The sequence below is a fragment of the Trachypithecus francoisi genome, unplaced genomic scaffold (genome assembly GCF_009764315.1).
Source record: "Trachypithecus francoisi isolate TF-2019V2 unplaced genomic scaffold, Tfra_2.0 Lachesis_group12, whole genome shotgun sequence".
Taxonomy (NCBI): Eukaryota; Metazoa; Chordata; class Mammalia; order Primates; family Cercopithecidae; genus Trachypithecus; species Trachypithecus francoisi.
This window is the reverse complement of record NW_022681457.1, coordinates 28728435-28742888: the sequence shown is the minus strand read 5'-3', so window position 1 is coordinate 28742888 and position 14454 is coordinate 28728435. Positions and strand designations below refer to the sequence as shown.

The following is a 14454-nucleotide window of genomic DNA, read 5'->3' as shown; positions in this document are numbered from 1 at the left end:
TTACTTTTACATATATATAATTTTTTAAATTATGTTTAATTTTTTTTTTTTTTTTTTTGAGACAGAGTCTCACTCTGTCCCTCAGGCTTGAGTGCAGTGGCATGATCTCAGTGCACTGCCACCTTCGCCTCCCAGATTCCAGCAATTCTCCCGCCGCAGCTTCCCGAGTAGCTGGGACTACAGGTGTGCACCACCAGGCCTGGCTTATTTTGGATTTTTAGTAGAGACGAGTTTCACAGTGTTGACCACACTGGTCTTAAACTCCTGACCTCAGGTGATCCACCTGCCTCAGCCTTCCAAAATGCTGGGATTACAGGCATGAGCCACCGCACCTGGCCAATATTCTTTCTCACATTAAGTATTATCTCTATGTAGTTTTATTACAGTTCTTATCAATAATAGTTGTTAAATTTATCAGATTTATCAGCATTGCAGCTATTAAAATAACTACATCATTTTAATCCTTTTGACCTATGGGTAATGAGTTATAATAACATATAGAAACCTTTAATTTCTTGACGGTTTTATTTGGCTGTTGTAAACTTGTACTAGTATAGTGTTGATCGGTATTTTATTTTAAATTTGTGAAAAATCCTGAAGTCATAGGTAAGATTAGCTTGTAGGCTTCTTTATTTTTCCAGACTTTGGCTTTTAAGACTATGCCAGCTTATAAAAAGAAATGAAAAGTTGTTTACTTTTTAATTTAATTGATATTATATTACATGAGAACAATTTTTTCCATGAAAGCTTAAAACAACTTATCTGTAAATCTATCTGGGGCTGGTTACTCTTTTAAACTATGTTTTAAAGGTAGTTATTTGAAACTCCCTTACATTCCTTTTGAGAATTATTGATGGGCTCCAATTTCCAATTCCTCATGACAATGTTGGTAATTTTTCTTTAGGATAAAGTTGCTTTGTTTGTCTTTCAAGACATCTGTGGTCTATCCCCCTCACAACTCATCTTCTTACCTATTTGAACTTATCTTTTAATCCCAATAAATAATAAATGCCTTCCTGCTATAACTATACTGTTTTTCTGCCTGTCTTATGAACATTCCAGGCTTATGCTGTTGACCTCGCCTGAAATACCCTCATCTTTTAAATCTTAGCATTTTCTTCTCCCTCTATGAAATCTTTCCTGTCTATTTTAGTCTTTATGGATATCCCTCCCTTTTTAAACTCTTCCCCATTTATTGATTGTATTGATTGGTTTGCTTTTTAGTGATATTACTCTATTTTATTTACTAGTGTTTTGTGTATGCAAATCCTATACCATAAAAATGTGAGGTCTTTGTGGCCTAGACTTTTGTCATATACCTTATTTTTATTTCATATTACCCAGAACGAAGTATATTCTGTGCCTAGTGTGAAAAAAAATGGGCTCTAAACAGTTATTTGTTTAGTTTGTTAACAGAGAACCACAAAGTATTCCGTTTATATTAACACGTGCATATGTATATTTTGAATGCCTAGATATGTGCATTTTAATAAAAAATACATGGACCCAATCTGATCCTCTAGTCTAGGAAAAGCCAGATCATTGTTTTTCAGTTTCTTCTCTACTCAGAACTGATCTGCTGTACCTACTCTATGTTAGAGAGAGTAATCGTTTGTTAAAACAGAGAAGGCTTTATTTCTCAGTATTTGCACTTCAGACTTCCCCTGAACTTGGAGAGATAAATTTTATGTGAATATAAAGGTTAAGTTTCATAGACAAAGAAAAAAAAATTAGTAAAAAGTGTGAGCATAAGCAGATCTTTTAACTTCTGAAGGTTTGTTTTCTTATTGATAATGCTCATCTCATAGTAGGTTCTTCTGAGAATTAAATCACATTTAAAAATATTTAAAGAACCAGACAGCCGTTAGTTATCATAATTCAATATTGCAAATGTGAATACTCAAACACAAATTATTTATTAATATACACAGAAAGAAATCATTTCTAAGATAATTTTCCATTTTTCCTGATGTTTAGATGGAAAATGCAAGGCCTCTGAATGTTCTACATTCACAGCATAGACAAGCATGTACAAGATCACTGGGTTCTACAGACTTTTCTCCTATGTTCAACATTCAGTCTAATGCTCATAAAAAGGAAAAAGACTCTACTTTATTTACAGGTATAGAAATTGCATGTTTACATTGAAATAATTGAAAGTTACCTGCATCTAAACTTAGGGTATAAGCATTAAGAAAATCTTTAACCAAGGAATATTAGTCTTTGATCACACTACAATAACGATCTTTCTCCAGCCTTCTTTTCTTTCTCGTAAACCTATCCGCACCACACTGATTCTAGTCATATTTAATAGGCTGTTTTACTTAGTTAACCAAATTACTGTGTGATTTGATTCACTGTCTGTTGCCTATGCTTCAAACATATGTTTTCACCTGATGGATTCCTGTTCGACTTTCATAGTTAAGAGATTTTAGCCTCAAATAAAAGAAAATCCAACTGCCTGTAGCTTAAACAGTAAAGATATTTATTATCTAAAAAAACAAGAAGTCCATCAGAAAGGCATTTGCAGGGTTGGCTCATTCAGGGGCTTTATAATGTGATTAGATATGCAGTTCCATGCATCTGTTTGACAGACCTGGAGTAGTTACTGTCTGCTGTTAAGGTTTCCACCACAGATGCAAGAAAAAAATATTCTCGTGCTTTCTGTCCATCTGATTGTGGCTGCTGAGATTGAATAGAGGAATACAGTGGTGGAAAAAATGTCCAGTTCCTCTCTTTCCTCAATGGTCTTAGCAGGTAGCTTGTCCTCCTATCCTTGCTGTACAGTATGATGACAACTATTCAATATAGCTTGTGTGACTAGAAATGCTTTTTATGCCTTGGTAAGAATGAAAAAAATGTTTTCCCAAAGCCAACTCCCCCTTATGTTTCTTTGGCTCAAAGAGCCTCATGCATCCACATCTAAATCAATAAATCATCATTGGCTTAGATCACTTTTTCCAACTTTTAACGTGGCCCCAGTAGGAAATACTTTTTATATTACACACACACACACACACACACACACACACGGAGCAGAAAATTCAGCTTCCTAGAGTCCTAATTATCTCTCTTTCTCTCTGTCAGTTGAATTTGATTGTAGTATTTCTGTATTTTGTCAAGTAATTACTAAGGATCCAGATGATACATTCTGTTATAGTCTATTCTACTTCATTTTTTAAAATGCTATTCAGGATACACTAAATTGATTTCACAAGACATGAATGGTTTGTAGCTCACATTTTGAAAAACACAGCTTAGATTACTTAAGATTTACTCCATTGAGCCGGGAAAGATACCAGCCTTCTTTGAAGGACATGGTTCCTTGGAAGGAGATAAGACTGGAGTGCTGTTAGTAAAGAAGGGTAAAAAATGACTGTGAAGTAGGCAACCTCCGTTTACTACATTATCCTTGAAGGTTCCATTCAGATGCCACATCTTCTCTGAAGTGTTCCCTGAAAGCAGTGACAGGATGTTCTATTAGTTCAGCAAAGCAATCTCTCTTTAGAAAAGTTCTTAAGTCTCTCGAAGGAAGCATTTTATACTTTTTATCAAAGTCCCAAAGTAAGACTTCTGGGAAAGTTGTCAACATAAATACAAGTTCATCCTGGCCAGAATGAATAACACAAAAAGAAAATAGAGAAGAAAAATTTATTAAATTGAAACTGGGACATTTTATCCCTAACTCAAAGAAAATCTGTCACATATTACAATACGAAGCAGTTTGAAAGAATCTTCCAGAAGTCAGCGCACAATTCCATTTCTTAGGAGAAAGGAATAACCATTGAAAGAGCCAACAGAGAATATTCTGAAAAAAATCCCCTATTATAACCACCGACTCCACTACACACACACACACACACACACACACACACACACACAGACACACACACACACACACTCTCTCTCTCTCTCTCTTACATTAAACTTAAAGAAATGGAGTTTGTTATCAATGATAGGTCCGAGAAAGATGTGAAATTCTCCCCTTGGGATTCCTTTCCTCATTGTAAGTCAGCAGCATTCAAAGCCTGTGCGAGCAATATTTGGAGAGAAATATAATGATCATAACTTGTCACTTTTTTCTCTGGCTTCCTCGTATTGCTTTAGATGTACTCAGAGCTAGGGTAAAAACCTCCTAACTTGAAGGAGCAGGGACTTGAAAGGAGGGTTGATAACAGAAGAGACAAAATACAGTTTTCTAGGAACGATTTTTAGATTATGACCAACGATAACTGCAAAGAAAAAACACCATTCCATCAAATAGCCTGTGAGCCATGAGGCCCTTACTTGACTAAGTTCCTCCCTCAACTACCAAACTAACTTGCTTACCCCATGAGAAAGAGAAAAAAATGAAACCCAAGTGACACCTCACACATAAACGGAGTACCCACCACCACCACCACCCTGGGGTCATGAAAAGGTTTCACAAAATATACAGTGCCCAGAAATAATCTTCTCCACCATCTTCCAGGGCTACAGCTTCCTTAGCAGCCTACTCAGGTAGCTGAGTGCCTGAACTCATAAGAAAAGGTAACAACATCTGGATTTACATGTCAATTTCTAAGGGGAGAGTTTAACAGTGCCCAAGTAAACAGGGAAAACATAAAAAAATTTACATCTATTATTTTTGGACAAATAAATAAGCCCACATTTAAGTGATCTGATTCAAAGTTGAGCAGAAAGAAAAATAAGAACAAAGCATGGGACCTATGGAAAAATTCCATAGCGAAGAGAGGTCATAATCTGAAAAATAGCTGATGGTCACATTTTGGCAGAATTTGTACCCCATGAACCAGGAATAAACTTAAACAATAATTGTTCTATATGCTGAAGGAGTTAAAGAAAATCAGAATTCTATGAAGTAAGATTTGGAAATGTAAAACATAATCATTAAGGATGAAATGATGCTACCAGAATTAAAAAATATTTTTAGAAAAATAAGTAATGCTAATAGGTAACTTAAAATTATGTTAAAAGCCTCAAAGAGTAAAATAAACCTTGAAGTAAACCGAATTGAAATCCGAAAAGCAGGTTTAGGAATATATACAGTGTGCAGTGTAAGGGGACAAAAATATGACCACATTAGACAAGATAGTATATTGAGGGAAGAAAACAGGTATCCAACGCTGAGATAAACAGTGAGTTTGAAGGAAAGAACAGAACAAATCAAATGAATTGACTAAAAGGGGGCGGGGGGAAACTATCGGAGAATAATGGAAATACTCTATATCTTGATTTTACTTACATGAGTGCATATATTTATCAATGTTTATCAAACTGTTCATTACATTAAAATACATGTATTTTATTGTGTGTAAATTAAAATACATGTATTTTATTGTGTGTAAAGTAAAGCAAAGTTAAAGAAAAAAACAAAAGGCTGACATGACAGAAGTCTAAAACACCAAAAATACGGTAGATTAAAATAACTGCAAAAAGCTTATACAAGTGCAGCAAATATTAACAATATTTCATTTAAAATACAAAATACTGTTAGTTTTTAAAGACAATGCTGATTAAATACATAGCAGTTTATCAAATTCTGTGCTCATCATTGACTCCTGTATCCTACCATTTGTGGTTTATTTATTTTTTTTGAGACAGAGTTTCACTCTTGTTGCCTAGGCTGGAGTGCAATGGTGCAACCCTGGCTCACTGCAAGCTCCCAAGTAGCTGGGATTATAGGTGTGCACCACCACGCCCGGCTATTTTTGTATTTTTGGTAGAGATGGGGTTTCACCATACTGGTCAGGCTGCTCTCAAACTCCTGTCCTCAGGTGATCCACCTGCCTCAGCCTCCCAGAGTGCTGGGATTACAGGTGTGGGCCACCACACTCAGCCCCATCTGTGTTCTATTACATTTTTCCTGAAGAGCATGTGTTAGTCACTCTTTCAATGGTGACCTGTTGGCTGTTAACTCTTTGGATCCTTATATATCTGAAGTGCCTTTATTTTGCTGTCACTCTGGAATGACAGTTGAGTTTATGTAAATTTCTATACTGTAAATTATTTTTTCTCAGCACTTTACAGATAACTTTATTATCTTCTTGAATCATTCATAGATTAGAATTCTGTTCATAGTCCAATTGTCATTCTATAGAAAAACTGTTTTTAACTTTCTGGTAGTTTTAGGACTTTTCTCTTTATTCTTTATGATTCCCATTTTTAGTACAAAGTGTCTGGATATAGATGTATTCTGTCTGTCATCTTCAATCCTTGAAATACACGTCTGTCAGCTAGAATTATTGGTTATTATCTCTTCAAATATAGATTCTTTACCATTTCTGCTATTTTCTTCTTCCAAAGCTATTGGATAAATGTCCAAGACTTGCAGTGGGTTTTTCATGATTTTTAACTGTTCTTTCAGGTTTTTTATTTATCTTTCTATGCATTCTTGGTGAATTCCTCAACATTTTCTTTCAATTCATTAATTTTCCTTTTGCCCATGTAATCTAGATTTTTATTTCTTACTTCCAAGATTTCCAGTTTTTAAAATATTGACGTGTTTTTATTTTTACCTTAGTCTGTTTTTATCGAATAATAGCTTATTCTCTAATGTAATTTTATTTATACCTTTGAAATTTCTAAACATATTTTATCAAATCTAAGATGTCATCAATTGACGCTGCTAATTTAAGTATGACACTTGCTACTATACATCTTAAAATTGAGGTATGTATGTTAAGACGGCAAGGGTTTTCAGTTTATTTTTAGATTCTTCTATTTAATTGTATTGCTGACCCTCTTGTAGATTTTGTTTGCTGCTTTTCTTAGATTTGTATTTTTCATATGTTTTATTATTATAATTTTTTTTTTTGAAACTGAGTCTCACCCTGTCACCCAGCCTGGAGTGCAGTGGCATGATCTCTGCTCACTGCCACCTCCAACTCCTGGGTTCAAGCGACTCCTGCCTCAGCCTCCCAAGTAGCTGGGACTACAGGTGTTCGCGACCATGCCCAGCTGATTTTTGTACTTTTAGTGGAGGTGGGGGTTTCACCATGTTGGCCAGGCTGGTCTCGAACTCCTGACCTCAAGTGATCCACCCACCTCAGCCTCTCAAAGTGCTGGGATTATAGGTGTGAGTCACTGCACCTGACAATATTTTTCGTATGTTTTAGAATTTCAGAAGGTTCTCTCTTATTCACCACTCACTATATGTCACTCTTTCCTTTCCAGAAGTTTTGCAGTTGCCATTACTCAGACCTCATGGCCCTCAGGCCAGACTAGATTTTAGAGTTGTGAATGGGATTCCTCTGCCAGGGTGATAATTGGGGATATGGCAGAGTCCGTCATCCATCTCTGGTGTGGTTTGACTTAGTTCCAGGTTAGCCAATTGGCAATGGAAAGGACTGATTTTTACTCTCCTTTCACAAGTCAGGGATCCTTAACCCAGCACCTTGTTTCAGTCAGTGGGCCTGTTTTTCTCCTATCTATCCCATTCCTGCAAATGGGAAAAAGTTGGATCTCCCTCTAAGTAGAAACTGAAGCCAACCATTTCTCACCACTTACACTGCTACAATCCTTATCGAGTCCACCAACATGTTTATCTAGATAATAGCAACAGCCTCCTAACTGGTTACTCCATTGCTACTCTTGCCACCCACATTCTCCCTTCTCCCCACAGACCATCCATCTCTGAGCGAGCAGAGTGATCTTTCTAAAGTATAAATGAAACTACATTATTGTTCTGTTGAAAACCCTCCTAAGGATCTCTGTTGTAACCAGAATAATATCTTAACTCTTCACCATGGCTTATGTGACCCTAGATGACTTTGCCCTGCTACGTGTTTCAGCCCATCTTACTCTGTTCTCCTCCTAATTCACCGCACCCAAGCAACACTGGCCTCTTTGTTCTTTCAGCATTCCACACTGACTTCACACTGAGACCTCCACACTTGCTGTTTCCTCTGCCTCTTTCTCTTTACTCAGATTTCAGCGCAAATATCCCTTCTTAAAAAAGGACGTCTATAGCCACTCTAGGTGAAGTACTATGTTTATATTCTTCCATAATACTTGAATGCTTCAAATACTTCCAAAGTATTCGAAATTATATTATATATTTATTTGTTGGTTGGTTTACTTGTTTTTGTTGTTGTTGGGTTTTTTTGTGTGTGTGTTTGTTTTTGTTTTTTGAGATGGGGGTCTTACTATACTGCCCCAGCTGGCCTCAAACTCCTGGCCTCAAGCAGTCCTCCCACTTCAGCCTCCTGAATAGCTGGGATTACAAGGGCACACCACCATACCCAGCTGGTTTACTTGTTTATTGACTATTTCCTCCCTCTAGAACAGAGCTTCCCAAATAGTACTGTGGTAAACTGTTGTGCTTGGAGGGGGTTATAGGTGTGCTGAAATACTGATTCCTTGGCCATCAAGGCTGCTCAGTTGACTCTATGGTAGCCTACCTAGACTCAAGCATTTATTCCAGTATACTGTACACATAATATAAATTAGTATGCTTGCAATTAAATGGGAAACACTGGGAAGTACTGCACTAGAATACAAACTACTTGAGGATGAGGAAAAAGCTGAAACTGTTGCTAATAGCATGTGTGTGTAGAAAAATGCTGGAGTGGCCACCAGACATGTTTGGAAGAGATCAACCTTGGATGCTTACTTCATGCCACATGGCAAGATCTGTTTGATATCTGCAAGCTGTCTTCCCTCCCTACCAAGTGATAACCATCTGAAGCTTCCTACTGGTTAATAATGACTCCACATAACAGAGAGATTTGAAAATGTAGGGATGCCTTTCTTCCACAAAAAGTCTCCAAGACCACTTTTATGTTTGATCTGTTTTAGCCAAATACTGGAGCTTTGATCTCAGTCTTTTCCAGTTCTATCTAGTTCATTCAAGAAATATTTACTGAGTAGCTACTACAGACCAGGCACTATACTAGGTGCTTTCCATATGTTATTTTAAATTGTAAAATATTTTGTGCAAGATATTTTCCTAAATGTCAGAATATCTGTGTGTCTTTTATGAAAATCTTTTAAAATTTCAGGTCAAATTGAAAAAAAACCTAGGAAACCATTGGATTCTGTTGGTCGCTTAGAAGGTGATAGAAATAAAAGGTAATTTATTTCAAAATAGTTAGTATTTTGTTCTGTTTAATGATGTTTCTAGTAGGATACATTTTATTTTATTTTATTTTATTTTATTTTTTTTGCATGACAGAGTCTTTACTTTTAAATGATTACTGATACACCAAGTAATAACATGTAACAAGTTCTTGAATTCTATCATCTAGTAATTTTGATTAAGAGAAACTAAAAGCAGCCCAAATAATTCCACTAGTATTCACTGTTCTAACCATTAGCAACAATGGACTACATTAAGGCAGGCTGCTGCTTCACACAGGTTACAAAGAACTATTTACTACTTTTTCATAGATAAAGCCCCTGACCTTCAAGAAAGTGTTAGGGAAAAAAAATATGTAATCCCTTCCTTTCTTCAAAGAATAGTTATGTGGTGTTTTTTTTTAAAACTAGATCTAAGAAAGAAAAAGTCAACAGTGATATACATGTTGCTTGAGCCAAAAGGCATATATACCTTGCCAAAAAGACAACATATACCCATTAAATTCCTAAGAAATATGAGGTAAAAAGATGAAATCTTTAGATTTGTAAGTCTGTACAAAAAAGCTAGATTTGCTACTGCCCAAAAAGTGGAAGGACCTACTATATAATATATGGAAATAATTTAATGCCATTTCATAAGAATATAACTAGAGCTGTGCTAAAGCTTCATATTCATGAGGGCATCTAAAGTGCCACTCCACAGAACAGGTGCTTCTCTCTTCTTCTATCCATGTATGCGGTAGTTTTCATGGATTTCTGGCCGAATGTCACAGACAAAAGCCAAGAGGTTATCCAAGACTTCATCCCTGTTCTGCCGGAAGCAGGTCTGGAGGATGGTCATCTTCTCCTGTGTCTCCTTCTCCACTTCAGTGCTGCAACTGCCATGGGATCCCAGTGCCGCAGCTTCCTTGGCCTTGAATTCTTTCTCCCTCTGCAGGTGGTACTGTTCAATTTCGGCCTGAGCTTCTTCTTTGGCCTGCTTCAGCCTCCGGTTCTTTCTTTTACGGGCCTCGGACACCTTCTCGGCTGCTCGCTTCTCGGCCTGCAGCAGCTGCTGAATCCCCTGCGACTGACTAGCCATGGCGGCAGCGATTCTGAGACTAGGATACATTTTATAATTGACCAGAATAAATTTATTCTGCCTTATTGTTATCATTTAGTTCCACAGTACAATCGAACGAATGGTCCAAGACTGCTTAGCCACTAGATATCACATCCAGACCTTGAGTATTGTCAAACGGAGAGAAAGGCATGGAAAAATGAATACAGGGAATACAATTTTTTTTTTTTTTAGTAAATGCACACATTTACTTACACTACAACATGGATATGAAAAAGTAGCTTTTCTTTGGATAAAGTTCTCATTTTTCTCATGAACCCTTCAAACTTTATGTAATGAAAAAATCATTAATCCAGTGTGTTTCAAACTTTGTTTGAATCAATAATGAACAACCACTTTAGGTTTAACTCAGTTTAAAAACTATATCCTGGCCGGGCGCAGTGGCTCATGCCTGTAATCCCACCACTTTGGGAGGCTGAGGTGGGCGGATCATGAGGTCAGGAGATCAAGACCATCCTGGCTAACATGGTGAAACCCCATCTCTACTAAAAATACAAAAAAATTAGCCGGGCCTGGTAGTGGGTGCCTGTAGTCCCAGCTACTCGGGAGGCTGAGGCAGGAGAATGGTGTGAACCTGGGAGGCAGAGCTTGCAGTGAGCCGAGATTGAGCCATTGCACTCCAGGCTGGGCGACAGATCGAGACTCCGTTTCAAACAACAACAACAACAACTATATCCTATCTCTGCCTGACCACACTACTCTATCCTCTTAACAAACCTGGGGTCACCCTGTGTTGGCATGAAGCTGCGCTGCGAAGCTTCTTTCAGAATCTCAACATAGGATGTCGCAAATACCTCTCTACCTTTGGTGTTCTCCTCAACCTACATAATAATACAACTCGTCCCCACTCAAAATCCAAAGAGGTATATATATGACTCTCTTGCTTCCACTCCTACTCTTGCTGTTTTCTCCCACAAACCAGGCAGGAAGGGATGATCTTGTCAGTTTGAAAGTCTGTGGGAGAGAGGTTGGTGCAGAAGTTGGCAGTGACTTCCAGGGATAAAAGGAGGCAGACAAGAACTAACAAGCTGCAATCAGCCCTATGAACATTGCCCTGAACTGTGTTTATTTTCAGAAAAAAATCTCCACAGATGAATGATTTTAATATAAAAGAAAACAATTCGGTCAGAAATTATCGATTAAGTAAGTATCAGTCAGTAAGAAAGAAAAGCTTGCTCCCGTTGTGCTTTGAGGATGAACTGAAAAATCCACATGCCAAGATAATCAGCGTTAGTCCAACAAAGACAGTAACTTCTCACATGGTAATAAGCATATCATCTATTGTTAAGTAAATATGCGTAGTCATACAACTTAAGTGAATCACCCATATATTTTAGTGACCAGAATCTTTGATAAATCCTTCTTACCTCTTGGTTTCATATTCCAAAGTAATAACAGCACTTAAGTTCTTAATGCACTTTGCATAACCCCCAAACCACGCATTCCTTTACACTAGCTGAAAATTCAGTGTTTTTCTTTATGAAGAAGGCTTTATCAAATTTGCTTGATTATAATAGAACTATAAAATAAAAAGGGTTTTTTTTTAAATGACTGTAGCGATCTAGCAGAATGCAGTGGTGTGCACCTGTAATCCCTGCTACTCTGGAGTCTGAGGCAGGGGAATTGCTTGAACCCACGCATTTGAATCCAGCCTGTACAATATAACAAGATCCCAGTTCTAAAACGATGGGACCATGACCATGTGTCCATTTTTCCAACAATCTGTTTTGGCTTTTTCAACCAGAAAGTGCATTTATTAAAGGCTATTTAGTAACTCATGCTCTCTAGAGAGGCAGTCTGGCTCGAAAGCTGTCTAGCCAGGAATCACCTAATTATATAGCCCCAGACTGCTCCACTGAGGCCCATGCTATTGTCACAGATAACAGTTTATAACTCCGATGCTGAGCAGGGAATACTCTAAGATATTTGCTACTGCTGTTGTTCAAAGCTAGATATAACTCCTACCACCCTCACTAGAATAGTTTTCCCAATACTTTTTCACAGTGCTTGCTTTCTCTAAACTGAAGACTTCATAGGTGTATCTGAATGGCAGAGCCTAGAGCAAATGCCTATGTCCTAACCGCAAAGAAGCTGACAAACATGGTTCTTGCCTCTACCTAAGGGTATATAGACTTATCAAGCAGAAAATGTCCTAAGGCATTGGACAGACCAAAAACATTACAAACATCCATTACGATGGCTAAATAGGTAATATTGGCATCACCAGTGGATTGCAAAACTAGATCTTTGTCATCTTTTCAGTAATGATAGCAGACTTGGCTATTACTGTGATAAAAATGATCTATTCTTGAGTCAGTCTATTACTTTGGCTATTTTATTCCACAAATATATATTGAGCACTTTTTAGGTGTCAGGTGTTAGGTGCTAAGTATTAGGGTACAATAATAACAGTTGTAGAGATAATTTTTAATTTTTTGAATTATTTACTAGAATATCCAGATTTGTAATTTTGGCCTGTAATCAGTTATGTCTCTTCTGCACTTTGACTCAATCCATTTTTTGGTATGCTTTTTAATTTCTAGAACATGGAAACCTAAGAAATGCCAGAACAACTACCCTATTTCTCAATGGCACTACCTGAGATATTTAACAAATATATTTATTTTTTCGTATTCCAATTTATTTCAAAAAACATTTAAGGTCAAAAGTTCAAGTTTCATGACTAACATCTCTATAGAATATTAAGATAAGAAGGATGTATGTTATATACAAGTACAGTATTTTCATGTATTTGAATAATGCTACTGTTCATATTAAATATTTGTATGTAGTCATTTTTAGAATATTTTACAATTTTTTTTACATGTTTTAAAATATATGGAGCTTTCTTGACTCAATGAACTTACGACTAATTACTCTTTTCTTTAATCCACAGGAACAAAAGGACACAAATCCCATAATTTTCCATGACTCAGAATATGTACAAATGTTACTTTTGACAAAAAATAGATTTTCTTCTCATCCATTGGAAAATGAAAACATTTACCCACATAAAAGAACAAATTTTGTTTTAGAAAGAAATTGTGAAATCCTCAAATCTATAATTGGAGATCAATCTATTTCTCTTTTCAAACCCAAGAAAACAATGCCTACAGCACAGAGAAAAGATATACAGATCCCGTTGTCTTTTAAAGTAGGCCACACAACTGTCGATGATAAACTAAAGAGGAAAACTAATAAGCAGACACCAGAAAACAGATCTTGGAATACACTCTATAATTTCTCACAGCATTTTTCTAGCCTAACAGAACAATTTGTGGGTTACCTTGATAAAGCTGTTATTCATGAAATGAGTGCCCAAACTGGAAAATTTGAAAGAATGCTTTCTATAGAAAAACCAACGAGCATACCCACATCCAGTGCCTCACCTGTCAAATGTTACTCAAAGCCTTTTAAATATATATATAAACTAAATAATGTAACACCACTGGATAATTTATTAAACTTGTGAAGTGAAATTTTAAATGCCTCATAAAATATCATGTATGCAACAATATTGGAGTAACAAGAAGCAAATATCCAAGTTCCAAAATTATAAAAGAAATTCTTATCCAAATAGTAATGTTCGAATTGATCACATAAGAAAGCAAAGCATATACATTGGAATTACAAGTCAGCAGTTGTCTGTTCAAGAACCATCAACATTTGTAGTAAATAATAGGACAAAATTAGGAAATAAGTATCACCAAGAGGATCTAGTTCATGACTTTCTATTATCTCAATTAGATTGCTCAGTCATCAGCCTTTCTATACTAAACTCTGATTCAGGACCAAGAACAGCATAGTCTGACTCTGGAAATGTGCTGTTGGAAGCCAAATAACATCAATACTCTTTTTCTATAATTGAATATCAAATAAGACAAACTATCATTAATTTAATGAACGTGGAGTTAATTGTGTGTCAGCATTTCAGCAAATCATCATCAATAGTATTACGTTAACAATTTATGCAATTAAAAAGGCTTTGTAAAACTTTGAATAGTTTTTTATTGTTGTTAGTAGATGTTGGAACTTCATTACTATATAATGTTTTTGCAAACTTTAACTTTTTTCTGAATTGTTAAATAAAAGAATATCTTTAAAAATTTTTGGTAGCAAATCCTATAAGGTATTAAACATTTTAAATTATATTATTACATTGTTATTTTACTTTCTCATTAACTCGAACAGTATAAAGGCAAAATTCAACTTAGAAACAAGTTGCATTTTGAAAGTTTATTTGTAATCCATTTGTT

General features: G+C 36.1%; 2 protein-coding genes and 1 non-coding gene across 3 annotated transcripts in view; 2 read left to right on the top strand and 1 right to left on the bottom strand.

The window, feature by feature from the left end:
• Positions 1-11355, top strand: part of CUNH1orf141 (chromosome unknown C1orf141 homolog) — a 58053-nt gene extending 46698 nt beyond the window's left edge. Inside the window, exons 6-7 of the mRNA XM_033225238.1 lie at positions 1978-2122; positions 11274-11355. Coding sequence (XP_033081129.1) covers positions 1978-2122; positions 11274-11293 — 165 coding nt within the window. The 3' untranslated portion in view covers positions 11294-11355. The remainder of the gene's footprint in view (positions 1-1977; positions 2123-11273) is intronic.
• On the top strand, positions 2578-2711 carry LOC117094064. The gene has a single exon (XR_004441391.1). It is a non-coding gene; the product is annotated as a small nucleolar RNA SNORA31 (small nucleolar RNA).
• LOC117092065 (V-type proton ATPase subunit G 1-like) lies at positions 9159-10178 on the bottom strand. Its single transcript, XM_033225239.1, has one exon. The coding sequence runs from the start codon at positions 10157-10159 to the stop codon at positions 9803-9805; it is 357 nt and encodes a 118-aa protein (XP_033081130.1). The 5' UTR covers positions 10160-10178; the 3' UTR covers positions 9159-9802.
• Positions 11356-14454: the final 3099 nt, after the last annotated feature.